The sequence below is a fragment of the Bubalus bubalis genome, chromosome 10, assembly GCF_019923935.1.
Source record: "Bubalus bubalis isolate 160015118507 breed Murrah chromosome 10, NDDB_SH_1, whole genome shotgun sequence".
NCBI lineage: Eukaryota > Metazoa > Chordata > Mammalia > Artiodactyla > Bovidae > Bubalus > Bubalus bubalis.
Genome location: NC_059166.1, coordinates 63,275,335 through 63,289,478, shown reverse-complemented (window position 1 = coordinate 63,289,478; position 14,144 = coordinate 63,275,335). Strand labels below are relative to the sequence as shown.

General features: G+C 39.6%; 1 protein-coding gene across 2 annotated transcripts in view; it reads right to left on the bottom strand.

Annotated features, from left to right (window-relative positions):
• LOC123327728 (putative uncharacterized protein C6orf183) overlaps positions 1-14,144 on the bottom strand; it is a 61,998-nt gene that overhangs the window by 12,274 nt on the left and 35,580 nt on the right. For both annotated transcript variants that reach the window (XM_044924381.2, XM_044924382.2), the window contains exons 6-10: positions 12,806-13,000; positions 11,496-11,649; positions 10,005-10,162; positions 7,241-7,393; positions 5,091-5,192 (exon numbers count right to left, since the gene is read on the bottom strand). In XM_044924381.2, coding sequence (XP_044780316.2) covers positions 5,091-5,192; positions 7,241-7,393; positions 10,005-10,162; positions 11,496-11,649; positions 12,806-13,000 — 762 coding nt within the window. The remainder of the gene's footprint in view (positions 1-5,090; positions 5,193-7,240; positions 7,394-10,004; positions 10,163-11,495; positions 11,650-12,805; positions 13,001-14,144) is intronic.

Sequence of the window (14,144 nt, the reverse complement as noted above, 5' to 3'; positions counted from 1 at the left end):
ATATCACAAGGAACCTTCAAAGATTATTTAGTCCTATCTCTATCAAAATTCCAATGTTTTTTTTTTGGCTAAAGGAGAAAAATTCATCCTAAAATGCATATGGGATCTCATGTTCAGTCATGTCTGACTCTTTGCGACCCCGTGGACTGTAGATCGCCAGGTTCCTCTGTCCATGGGATTGTCCTGGCAAGAATACTGGAGTGGGTTGCCATTTCCTCCTCCAGGGGATCTCCCTAACACAGGGACTGAACCTGCATCTCCTGTGGCTCCTGCACTGGCAGGTGGATTCTTTACCACTGAGCCACCTGGGAAGCCCCAAATAGCCAAAATAATTTTGAAAAAGAAAAACAAAGTTGGAAGACTCAAAATCCCTGATTTCAAAACATATTACAAAGCTACCTTAGTCAAAATGGCATGGTACTGGTATACATTGGATATACAGACCAGTGGAATAAAATGGCAAGCTTAGAAATAAACTTCTGAGTGCATAACCAAATGATCTTAGTAAAGGTGCCAACACCATGCAAAAGAGAAGGAACAAGGAACATATGTATAACTATGATTGATCCATGTTGATGTATGGCAGAAACCAACACAATACTGTAATTATCCTTCAACTAAAAATAAATAAATTAAGAAAAAAAGAAAAGGGACAGTCTCTTCAACAAATGGTGCTGGGGAAAAAAATGGATATTCACATACAATATAATAAAGTTGGATCCTTATACCATATATAAAAGTTAACTCAAAATGGATTAAAAATCTAAATGTAAGACCTAAAACTATAAAAGTCTTAATAGAAAATGGGGAAATTTTCATGATATTGAACTTGGCAATGATTTCTTGGATATGACACAAAATGAACAGGCAAAAAAAAAAAAATAGATGAATGTGACTCAATCAAACTTAAACAATTCTGTGTATCAAAGGAAAAAATTAACAGAGTGAAAAAGCAACTTAAATAATGAGAGAATAATTTGCAAATAATGTATATGATAAGGGGGTAATGTCCAGAATATATAAGGAAAGCTCCTACAATTCAACCATAAAAAAATCAAATAACTCAATCAAAAATAGGCAAAGAACTTCAAGGAAAAAGAAAGAACTTCAAAGGAATTTCTCCAAATATGATATAAAAATGGCCAAAAATCATATGAAAAAGTGCTCAAAATTACTAATCATTAGAGAAATTCAAACTCTTGCCTGGAAAATCCCATGGACGGAGGAGCCTGGTAGGCTGCAGTCCATGGGGTTGCTAAGAGTCAGACACGACTGAGTGACTTCACTTTCACTTTTCACTTTCCTGCACTGGAGAAGGAAATGGCAACCCACTCCAGTGTTCTTGCCTGGAGAATCCCAGGGACGGGGGAACCTCGTGGGCTGCCGTCTATGGGGTCGCACAGAGTCGGACACGACTGAAGCGACTTAGCAGCAGCAGCAGCAAAGAAATTCAAAAAGGAAAAAAAATCACATTGAAACATCACTTCATATCTACTAAGATGACTAATATTAAAAAAAAGAAAGAAAATAACAAGTGTTAATGAGGATATGGAGAAACAGAACCCTTCAGCACTATTGGTGAGGTTGTAAAATGCTGCAACTACCATGGAAAATACTATGGCGCTTCCTCAAAAAGAGTTAAAAAGAGAATTATATTATGGTCCAGAAATTCTACATCTGGGTAAATATACAAAAGAACTGAAAGCAGGATTTCAAAGAGTTATTTTCATATCCATGTTAACAGTAGTCTTGTTCACAATAGCCATGAAGTAAAAGCAACCAAAATGTTCAACAACAAATGAATAGACAAAATGTAGTGGATACATACAAAGAAATATTCAACCTCAAAAAGGAAGGAAATTCTAACAAATTCTGCAAATGAACCTTGAGGATATTATGGAGGGTAAAATAAGCGGTCACAAAAAGACAAATCCTGTATGATTCCATAATATGTGGTGCCTGGAGTAGTCAAACTCACAGAAACAGAAAGCAGAATGGTGGTTACTAGAATTTAGAGGCAGAGAGGAACAAGGAGTAAGTATTTAATGGGTAAAGAGTTTCAGTCTGCCAGATGAAAAGAGTTCTGGAGATGGATGTTGGTGATGGCTGTATAACTTTATGAACTTACTTAATACAACCAAACTGTACACTGAAAAATGGTTAAATGGCAAATTTCAGGTTATGTATAATTTTACCACAATTTGAGGGAAGAGAAGGAAAAAATAATATAAAAGGATGCTGCGTAACACTCACTTCATTTTCGCCAATGTAATTTCTTGCAAAATTATAGTACAATATCACAAGCTAGATACTGGCTTGTATATTGACTGTCACAATCTACAATACACAGTATACAGTACAGATTCATCATAAGGATCCTTCATATTACCCATCTATAATTATACTTCATCTCCTTCCCCGCCATTCTCTTATTAACCCCCAGAATCCATGAATCTGTTCTCCATTTCTATAATTCTGTCGTTTTAAGAGTTTGCAGGGCTTCCCTGATAGCTCAGTTAATAAAGATTAACTGCAATGCAGGAGACTCCAGTTCAATTCCTAACAAAAGCAGAAGATATTAAGAAAATGTGGCAAGAATACACAGAAGAACTATACAAAAAAGATCTTCATGACCCAGATAACCATGATGGTGTGATCACTCACCTAGAGCCAAACATCCTGTAATGTGAAGTCAAGTGGGCCTTAGGAAGCATCACTAAAAACAAAGCTGGTGGAGGTGATGGAATTCCAGTTGAGCTATTTCAAATCCTGAAAGAGGATGCTTTAAAGTGCTGCACTCAATATGCCAGCAAATTTGGAAAACTCAGCAGTGGCCACAGGACTGGAAAAGGTCAATTTTCATTCTAATCCCAAAGAAAGACAATGTAAAGAATATTCAACCTAGCGCACAATTGCACTCATCTCACATGCTAGGAAAGTAACACTCAAAATTCTCCAAGCCAGGCTTCAACAGTACATGAACCATGAACTTCCAGATGTTCAAGCTGGATTTAGAAAAGGTAGAGGAACCAGAGATCAAATTGCCAACATCCACTGGATCATCAAAAAAACAAGAGAGTTCCAGAAAAACATCTACTTCTGCTTTACTGACTATGCCAAAGCTTTGACTATGTGGATCACAATAAACTGTGGAAAATTCTGAAAGAAATGGGAATACCAGACCACCTGACTGGCCTCTTGAGAAACCTATATGCAGGTCAGGAAGCCACAGTTAGAACTGGACATGGAACAACAGACTGGTTCCAAATAGGAAAAGGAGTTTGTCAAGGCTGTATATTGTCACCCTGCTTGTTTAACTTACATGCAGAGTATATTATGAGAAATGCTGGGCTGGAAGAAGCACAAGCTGAAATCAAGATTGCCGGGAGAAATATCAATAACCTCAGATATGCAGATGATACCACCCTTATGGCAGAAAGTGAAGAGGACCTAAAAAGCCTCTTGATGAAAGTGAAAGAGGAGAGTGAAAAAGTTGGCTTAAAGCTCAACATTCAGAAAATGAAGATCATGGCATCTGGTCCCATCACTTCATGGGAAATAAATGGATAAACAGTGAAAACTGTCAGACTTTGTTTTTTGGGGCTCCAAAGTCACTGCAGATGGTGATTGCAGCCATGAAATTAAAAGACACTTACTCCTTGGAAGGAAAGTTATGACCAACCTAGATAGCATATTGAAAAGCAGAGACATTATTTTGCCAACAAAGGTCCATCTAGTCAAGGCTATGGTTTTTCCAGTGGTCATGTATGGATGTGAGAGTTGGACTGTGAAGAAAGCTGAGCACCGAAGAATTGATGCTTTTGAACTGTGGTGTTGGAGAAGACTCCTGAGAGTCCCTTGGACTGCAAGGAGATCCAACCAGTCCATTCTGAAGGAGATGAGTCCTGGGTGTTCTTTGGAAGGAATGATGCTAAAGCTGAAACTCCAGTACTTTGGCCACCTCATGCGAAGAGGTGACTCATTGGAAAAGACTCTGATGCTGGGAGGGATTGGGGGCAGGAGGTGAATGGGATGACAGAGGATGAGATGCCTGGATGGCATCACCGACTTGATGGATGTGAGTTTGACTGAATTCCAGGAGTTGGTGATGGACAGGGAGGCCTGGCGTGCTGCGATTCATGGGGTGGCAAAGAGTCGGACACGAGTGAACGACTGAACGGAACTGAACTGAAAGGACATCCAGGTTGTTTGTAGTTTTTGGTTATTGTGAATAAAGCAGATATAAATTTTCATGAAAAACAAGAAGGAATGAAATCTGGTCACATGGTACAACATGGATGAACTTGAGGACATTCTAGTAAGTGAAACGAAGCCAGCACAAAAAGACAAATACTGTATATCCTATTTATATGAAGTATCTAAGAGTAGTCTAATTCAGAAACAGAAAGTAGAATGGTGGTTTCTTGGGGCTGGGAGGAAGAGGAAATAGGGCGTTGTTTAGTAGGCAGAAAGTTTCATTTTTACAAGATGAAAAAGTTCTGGAGATCTATTTCACAACACTGTGAATATACTGAACACTGATGAATCATACACTTAAAAATGGGTCAGATGATACATTTTATGCTATGCGTTTATTTTTTTTACCATAGTAAAAGTAAGATAGTTCAATGTTTAGTCCACTAGTTTGGTTTCACAAATGAGGAAACGAAAACTGAAAGAGGTTATGTGACTAGAGCAATATCACACAGAGATATTGGTGTGATATCTCTTTAATATCACACCCCTCTTTAACTAGTGTTAAAGCCAACTCTTCTGACAACTGTCACTAATGAAAGCTAACAGGATATAAAATCTGGCAATTAGATTAAACAATTCCAAATAAAGCCTTCATAGTGAATCCATTGGAGAAGGAAATGGCAACCCACTCCAGCGTTCTTGCCTGGAGAATCCCAGGGACGAGGGAGCCTGGTGGGCTGCCGTCTGTGGGGTCGCACAGAGTCAGACACACGGGAAGCAACTTAGCAGCAGCAGCAGCAGTGAATCCATGGCTAACATTTTTTAAAAGTGGAAAGAGTTCAATTTTCTGAGAACAGAATTTTATCTACAAGGAAACATGGTTACTTTTTTACCTTCAAAAACTTTGCTTGGAGTTGCATTAATACATCTATTCTTCTCCGTTCTTTTAGTTTGGTCAAAAGCTTCTTTTGCCAAGGATCACATTTTGGCTTAATCTAGTGGACAAACACATACACACAAACTTAAATATAACAGAATGGTTCTCAATAAAAGTTGCAAATAAAGAGAAACAAGGACTTTCTGAAATGGGATCTGGCCTCAGTGGTAGTTTTCTAGAGCATGTAAAGTCTTGGCAAGGGTCTGTGTGGATTCTCAGGTCTGTGGAGGGAGAGGGCAACAGCAGTTCCTATTGGTACCTGGCCTGAGACGCAGTAGCTCCATCTAGAATGACACGGCACCATTTGCTGGCAGAAGGGACCCTAAATCCATCAGTGTTGGGCACTGCACTAACTTTATGGGGCAAGAGAAGTTTGCCCACAAAATCTCCTTGTGGCTCCACATGTAAAACTTCACCTTTCATGTTAGCAAGCTGTATTTCAAAAATTAGTTCTTGAGTACTTCAATGTACTCATAACTTTAAAATTCAGATCTGACTCTAAACTCCAGCCTGTTATATCCAACTATCTCCTTGATATTTATACTTGAATAGCAAGTATAATAATCTAAAACAGAAAGTCCGGCTTTCCTTACACCAACCGCCTATTTGCTCAAGCCCCAGATTTAGGAATAACCTGTGATTTCTCTGCTTTCCTTCCATCCATCTTTATCACATAAGATGGTTCCTTCATGACACAGCTGATCCTCATTATTCATGGATTTTGTATTTTTGGATTTGCCTACTCACTGAAACTTCTTTGTCATCCCCAAATCAATACAGAACTTTCCTGGACATTCATGGACATGCACAGGATGGTTGAAAAGTTCAAGTCACCCAACCCCACATTCCCAGCTGAGGACAAACAAGGTGACATTCACCTATTTACTACTTACTTGAGTGTGTACTATAAACAAATGTTCTTTTTATGGCCTAATTACTGCCAGGTTTTCATACTTTTTGTGCTTTTCATTAGTAATTTCACTATTTAAAATGGCCTCCAACAGGGGGCTGAAGAGCTGTCTAGTGTTCCTAAGTATAGGAAGGCTGTGATGTGTCTTGTAGAAGGACAAGTGTTCAAAAAGCTTCATTCAGGTATGAGTTATAGTGCTATTGGCCATGAGTTTGATGTTAATGAATCAACAACATATATTGAATAAAGTCTCTTCAAATAGAAACACATATAAAACTAGTTATGTATAGATCAATTGATGAACCTAACCTTTTATTTCCCCTATGAGCAGTGGTTTAGGATTTGTTAATTCAGTATTTGTGGCAAGTTTACAGAACATGACTCCCCTCAAACAATGAGAATCAACTGTATTTACCACTATCTCAAATCAACTCATTTAACCTACTCACTTTTGAATAATTGTGAATTGTGTCTCTCCAGCACCAAGGGCCATGTATGACACACAGAATGCAGTCAGTAAACAGTTCTGGACTAAAAAACTGGATTTACACAATTCAAGTATAACTTTGAATGTTCTTTATTCTTGCCAAGTGGCCCAGGTCACTAACAACAAGAAAGGAGTTCTGACTCAATCGGATCAGATCAGATCAGATCAGTCGCTCAGTCGTGTCCGACTCTTTGCGACCCCATGAATCACAGCATGCCAGGCCTCCCTGTCCATCACCACCTCCCGGAGTTCACTGAGACTCACGTCCATCGAGTCAGTGATGCCATCCAGCCATCTCATCCTCTGTCGTCCCCTTCTCCTCCTGCCCCCAATCCCTCCCAGCATCAGAGTCTTTTCCAAGGAGTCAACTCTTCGCATGAGGTGGCCAAAGTACTGGAGTTAGAGATGGGCAAAAGAATATGCGAGAAGTTCCAGAAAAGGTAGATCAGCCTCGCTAACTTCAACAGACTCAAGGCAGGAAGGAGCTGGGGGATGGTGGTACACGAGCCCAGGTTTTCTAAGCCGCCTCTCCTAAGTCAGGCAGGCACCTACCCTTGCTCCCAGGGCACAGTTTGCTGAGGGCATTGAGGAGAGGGGATAGCAGGCATCTGACAGACCTGATGCTGCCAGGTCGTCGGGCCTCCTTGGAGAACACTCTGTGACATGGCTGACATCATTTACAAGTGACCGTCACCACAGTGCTCCTTACCTTTATAAAGGAAGTCCAGTTGGCTCTCTTTTTCAAGGCCCTACGAGGTCCTGCCAAATTCAAATTTTCCACTTTAGCTATCCCAGCATTATAGTCTGGAAACGTTTGCATTCTCTGTTGCTCCATGAAGATGCTTTGAAATTTTTGGGAAACCTAAACAGGATGGAGAAAAGAGAAGCCCAGGGGCGAAAAATAGTCTCAGGCTGGAGGCAATTTCAAGAACAGGTACTGACTGCCTCTGAAAGAGTCTTGGAGTCAAACTATTTTATACAACACGATTCTGTGACAGTGATAGGACTTAAATGTAAACACCTGAGGGGCACATGCTTTCAGTCAGCCTATTACTATAACCATGTGTGTGTTACTTGTTCTGAATACCTGCTCCTAAGATTGGAAATAATGTAATATATTTATTTATATATATATTTAAATGGACCCTCAACGGGCAGTAGACTGTCTTTCTTTGGGAATACATTCCCTTTTCCTGACCACCTGGTAAATGAGAAAATTTAAGGGTTAGATAAATCCTGCTCCCAGAAGCCTGACCAGGATTTTGCTAGAGAGAAGAGTCCAGATGCTGGAACCTGTTAAAACTCCTTACGGTACATCAATCACACACCTCGCATCTCAGTTCCAGACTGAGGCTTTCTATGATATAACTGCCTACTGCTAAGATGCAGACACTGCGTGCTCCCTTCTCGGGCAGACCCAGCCTCCCTGTGCAACTGCCTTCATCAGTGCACCGGCCACCTGCGTCACGACTTCCTCAGTGCAAGGAGGGCTTGTGCAGGGAGTCTCAAGAATCTACCCCATGGTGATGGCTGCAAAACAATGTGAATGCTCTTACTACCACTTAGCTGTACACTTAGAAATGGTTAAAATGGTAAGTCTTATGTATATTTAATTACAGAGAAAGAGAGAGAACCTGACACACACTAGGGCCTGAAAAAAGTTTCCGGAATGAGTAAGTTCAGTGAGACACAGAACTAAAGAGTCTTTCAGTTAATGCTGGTACTTTCCAGGCTGTGCTATTCAATACTATTGCTCCTAGCCATATGTGGCAATTTAACATTTAAACGCAAATGTATAAAAATTAGATAAAATTTAAAATTTAGTTCCTCCTTTACACTACCCAATGTTTCACAGTCACATGTGACTGACTAGTGGTTACCACATTAGACAGACACAGATCATACCCATCAGTGCACAAAGTTCAATGAGATGGTGCCAGTCTAAGCTAGAGTGGCAAACTTTTTCTTAAAGGGCCAGATGGTAAATATTTTAGACTTTGCAAACCACATGGTCTCTGTTACAACTACTCAATGCTGCAGTTACAGTGTGAAAGCAGCCACAGACAGTACATAAATGAAAGGGCATGGCTGTATTCCAATAACACTTAGCTTTAACAAACACTAGGAGGTGGGCTGCGGGCTGTAGTTTGCTGACCCTGCTCTAGGGCTTTGGAAAACCAAAATAAACACTCCTCCTGTTTATAGAAATTTGTCCTACACAAAAAAATGTGTTGTAATGTGATTATCTTGGGAGTACAATTAGCACTGCACATAATACTGTTACAAGAAAATCAAAAGTGGAAACTCTCTCTATGTGAAGACAAGCTGTTCTTTGGGGAGAAGGCTGCTCTGTGGGAGAGTTCTGCAGCCTCAAGTTCTTTTGTTATCACTGATGATAGTCTCCTGTGCCATAACCTATCTTTATTTATTTGGACTCTTTTTAACACTGTCTTGTTCTGATTCTGGTTTGGGTCTATCATAATACTTGCTGATAATGAATGAGGGTGAGGATACTCCCATAGAAGCACTCTCTACTGGAGACAGTGCTGCTACTGATATGAAAAGAAAGACAAAAGCTAAACATCACCACCTTCAAAGAAACCAGAGGACATGTGATACAACTGGTTCCAGTGAGCTTTAAGAGTCCATGTTACATAATAAAAGAAATAATCCCAGTAAAATAATGCTGGAACAAATACACATGGATGTGAAACTTCAAGGTAAAAGTAAATGGTGATATAGTAAGCAAGTAAGTAAGTGGTTCCTTCTTACACAAAGGGTGTTCAAAAACATACAGATTTGATCTTTGCCTTTTTGGATTAATCAACTTATTATTTTTACCTAGCAAATACATATATTTACGAATATTATACACCCAGATCTAGAAAAATATCTTTTGTTGAAACTCTGGCTAAAAAGTTTATTATTGTAAATTTGAGGTTCTCTATGTATAATCCTATTTTTTTTCCTTTGAAACAAGTTCTAACATGGCTTTTGATAACACGATTTTTTTATTCAAGGAGGTGCAACACCATGAGATAGCAGACTATGACTGCTTAACTTTAAAAATCACTACACAATATACACTGTACTGAATATAAAGCATTTTGCCAACTGAAGAGCTATTGGTACACTTTCTGAGAATCAAAGGGCTTTAGACACTAGACAACTCCATACTAAAAAAATGTCAAATCTTGGCTAGGTTTACATCATCTATTATGGACTACAACCTACCATTTTCTTTAAATTCTGCAGAAAAAATAATCCTACAATCCCTCTGGGTTGGATATTCAAGGGTTTCAAAATTCTAACAGAGAGAAAGTTCAACTGCTAGTCTAAATCTCACCTGTTACTATTATATTTTATCACTCTAGAAACAATTGCGGCAGTGTGAATATCCAACTTCATGGCAGATACTAGTATTTTCTTTCATGAACACCTATATTTGCATTAAGAAAGAATCCATAAAGTACCAAGGCAAAAAGTTCTGTCTCCTTAGACGCATCGCTCAGCTCTTCCACGTCATATGAGATACTGAAATGCGAGAGCAGAAGCCTCAGCTGAGGTTTCAGTTCTTCTGTTTCTGTTGTGTGTTGGGGCAGAACGAAAGCAGTTTCTGTTCTCATTGGCCCTGAAAATATCCAAAATCAAGAGCATTAACATCAATGAATACCAGTCTCAGAGGGAAAAAGGAGAGTCCTTTGAAAAAACTGAAGTCAGGGCCTCTTGCATGGATGGTGAGGGCCGTTCTGCTCCATGCCCAGCCTTCTCTGCCACAGTTTGTAGACTGCACACACTCAGCCAGGCTTATCTGACAAACTCCTGGTGCTGGTTTTCTGGGGGAGGTAGTTAGGACACCCCCTTCTCGTAGCCTGCAGGAGAAATCCAACAGACCCTTTGGGGAATGACTTAGTGAGAACAGAACTACCTGTAGTCCTTTGGGGTAGACAAAGAATATGAATTCCAAGTTAACAAACAAATCAGGAGAAGCTGAGAACCCTCACCTCCTTTCACCTGGCTCACTCTTACACATCTCTAAGCACCCAGATTGGACTTCCCATTTGAGACACCTTCTCTGATTCCCCACAACAGGGCTGGCTGCCTCTCCAGGTGCAACTGGTAAATTCATCACTCAGAGTAAAAACCTGATCAGATTTCTAAGTCATCTGTAACATAAGGTAAGGGTAAGAAGACTATTAAATTGATTCAGATAAGGGAAGTCTTTAAAGATCATGTAAAACTAAAAATGAAGGGACTCTGCTCAATGTTATGTGACAGCCTGGATGGGAGGGGGGGTGGGGGGAGAATGGATACATGTATATGTACGGCTAAGTCTCTTCACTGTTCACATGACACTATCACAACATTGTTAATTGGCTATACCCCAATACAAAATGTTTTTGGTATTTAAAAAAAATAGAAATGAAAAGTTTTCAATCCTGGGGAAAAAAATGAAGGTGACCTTAGTGATCACTTAATCTAAAAGGTTTATTTTGGAGATGAGTAAATTGAGGCCCAAGGAGATGAAATGACTTAAACATGTAGGCTCACAGTGAGGCCACAACAGAATAGGCCTAGAGCCCAGTACTCCCAACTTCAAGTTTATTGCTTTTTCCCCCCTCTTAATTGTCTAGCTATAAAGATGGAGATAATAATTTCTAAGAGAAGTGTTTGTTGTTTTTTTCCACCAGAAAATATTAGATTAACACTTGTTAATTAAGAAGATAAAACTTTGGGGAATTCCCTGGCAGTCCAGTGGTTAGGATTTGGTGCTTTCACCACCAGGGCCCAGGTTTGATCCCTGGTCAGGGAACTAAGATCCTATAGACTGCATGGCATGGCCAATTTTTTTTTTTAAGATATAATTTTTTGGTACATAGAAAAATTTCAAGCAAGATCAGGTGCACACATGAAAAATCACAATCTTTTCTCCACATTTCCTAAGGGGAAAGAAGACTTCTTACCTGAAACACTGGTATTCATAGAGTCTGGAGATGCAGAACCCTGGATGTCAGGGTCAGTGTCATCAACAGGAAACTTTTCATTTTCCTGACCAACTTCGGGGACTTCATCAACAGCTACACTCAGAGCTTTGGAGATGGGTAAATACTGGAGAGCCTACGGAAAGGGACAACCAAGGGGCTACATGTCAATTCAGTTCTCAAAGAATCTTCCAGACTTTGTTTCAGGAGCAGCTCTTGGGTTTGATAGAGGAGGAAAGAGGTGGAGGTGGGCCTCAGTAATCTGCTCAATCATGAGGGGCTAAATCTGGAGCTAGGGACCTTGTGTTGTCATCCAGGCAGGCCTACCTTGATCAATGACCCATAATGAGCAGGGCATCATGTGAGGTGCTAGAGATACAAAAATAAGTAAGACATGAACCAAATTCAAAGAGTTCAGAGTTTAGTGGGGTACCAGGACTTAGGAGCAGATCATTACTATGCCATGTGACAAGGGAGAGATGATTCAGAAGTAGACCCCACAGTGACTGATTGGGGAAGGGATGATGTCAGGATGATGGCCAGGAGTCATGGTCGGTGGTATCACTAAGATGAGGTGTAGTGGAGTAGGAAAAAATTATGTGGCAAAACAGCAATCTTTCTAAAACAGAATATGGTCACATCACTCCATTCTGACGCCTATATCTTGCAGTAGGGCCTCTCCTCTGTGACTCTCTTTACTTTGTGATTATACTCATCACATTGTATTTAAGTTGACTTAAATACAACTTTAAGTTGTATTTAAGGACTTTACTTGCCCTTTTTCCTATCATCCTGTGACTCACATTTTGTTGCTGCTGTTCAGTCACCAAGTCATGTCCCACTCTTTGCAAACCCATGGGTTGCAGCACTCCAGGCCTCCCTGTCCCTCACCATCAGCAAAGATTATATACTCCCATTGGGCCAGGATATGTCCCTGGCATAAATTAGACCCTCACTAGAGGTCACTGAATAAAAAAAGTGGATCTACATTAGAGAGCATAAATCCAGAACAAGAGGCTGAAAACAAGAAATCATAGAGTGAATACAAAATAGTGTAACAGAGACATCTTTGGGAAAGCTAAATGGAGTGATTTCATTACAGCAAGGTTCCAAAAGAAAAATACTTTCAAAGGTCTCAAACAAAAAAGCTAGTGACCCATTACTTTCCTGTCGTTTGTAAGGCAGATGGAATACAGAAACTGACAACCCCAAATTAGGTGACAGGTGTGAAGAAAACAATGTCCTGACCATCCTGGGAAGGCAGTGCATCGCCATATAACTGTTTCACATACCTGCACATAGCGGTGAATAATCTTGAGTGAGTGTAGGTGACACACTAACCAATTTGTGTAAATAGTCAGGTCTTCCTGTGTCACTAAGTTAGGAGTGTTCTTTTTTCCCATAAGGAAGTTTTCTCGTGCAACAGACAATCGATCAGCTCTCTGAAGAGCATCATTGTATTCCTGCATAATGTAGACAACTTGTTTCTGTTTAAGAGAGATGCCAAGACAGAAGCTGATGATTTGCAAGCCTTATTCTTTGTGTCATTTGCTTCCAAGTATAGTGTATTACTGTTTGGGAGCCAAATAAGCTCTTGTAATATTAAAACTCTTTCACATTTTGAATTTGACTGATAAGGACAGCAACCAGTCATATTCTCACAACTCTGAAGGAAACTGACCCTAGCAAAGAGTCAGTGCATAAGGAAATTTAGTAACTGGAATTGGCTTCTTAGATTTTTTTAGCTATAGCCCATGAAGAAAAATAAATTTTCTATACTATAAAGCCACCCTCAAATCTCATTCTTAAAAATAGTACCATTATCCTCTGCCACATGGAGAAATGGCAAGTAAGGGCATCCATTAGTTCCTTTCCCATCTTTAACCACCACTTAAAACATCGACAAGATATATTGTTTGTGGAGATGTAATCTAGTGATAATATGAAAACAGTATAGAAATTTCTCAAAAAATTAAAAATAGAATTACCATGCTGATAGCAGCCACTATGGAGAAAAGTATGGAGATTCCTTTAAAAACTAGGAATAAAACTACCATATGACCCAGCAATCCCATTACTCAGCATATATCCTGAGAAAACCATAATTTAAAGAGACACATATACCCCAATGTTCATTGTAGCACTATTTACGATAGCCAGGACATGGAAGCAACCTAGATGTTCATCTACAGATGAATGGACAAAGAAGTTGCAGTACATATATATGCAACGGAATATTACTCAGCCAATTAAAACAGGAACAAATTTGACTCAGTTTAACTGAGGAGGACAAACTTAAAATCTATTATACAGTGTGAACTAAATCAGGAAGAGAAAAACAAATATCATATATTAATGCATATATTTATATACAGAATCTATAAAAATGGTACTGATAAAACTATTTGCAGGGCAGGAATAAACACAAAAACATAGAGAATGGATTTGTGGCTATAGTAGGGGAAGGAGAAGGTGGGATGAATTGAGAGATTTGCACTAAAACATACATTGCCATGTTTAAAACAGATAGCTACTAGGAAGTTCAGAGAAGGCAATGGCAACCCACTCCAGTACTCTTGCCTGGAAAATCCCATGGACAGAGGAGCCTGGTAGGCTCAGTCCAGGGGATCG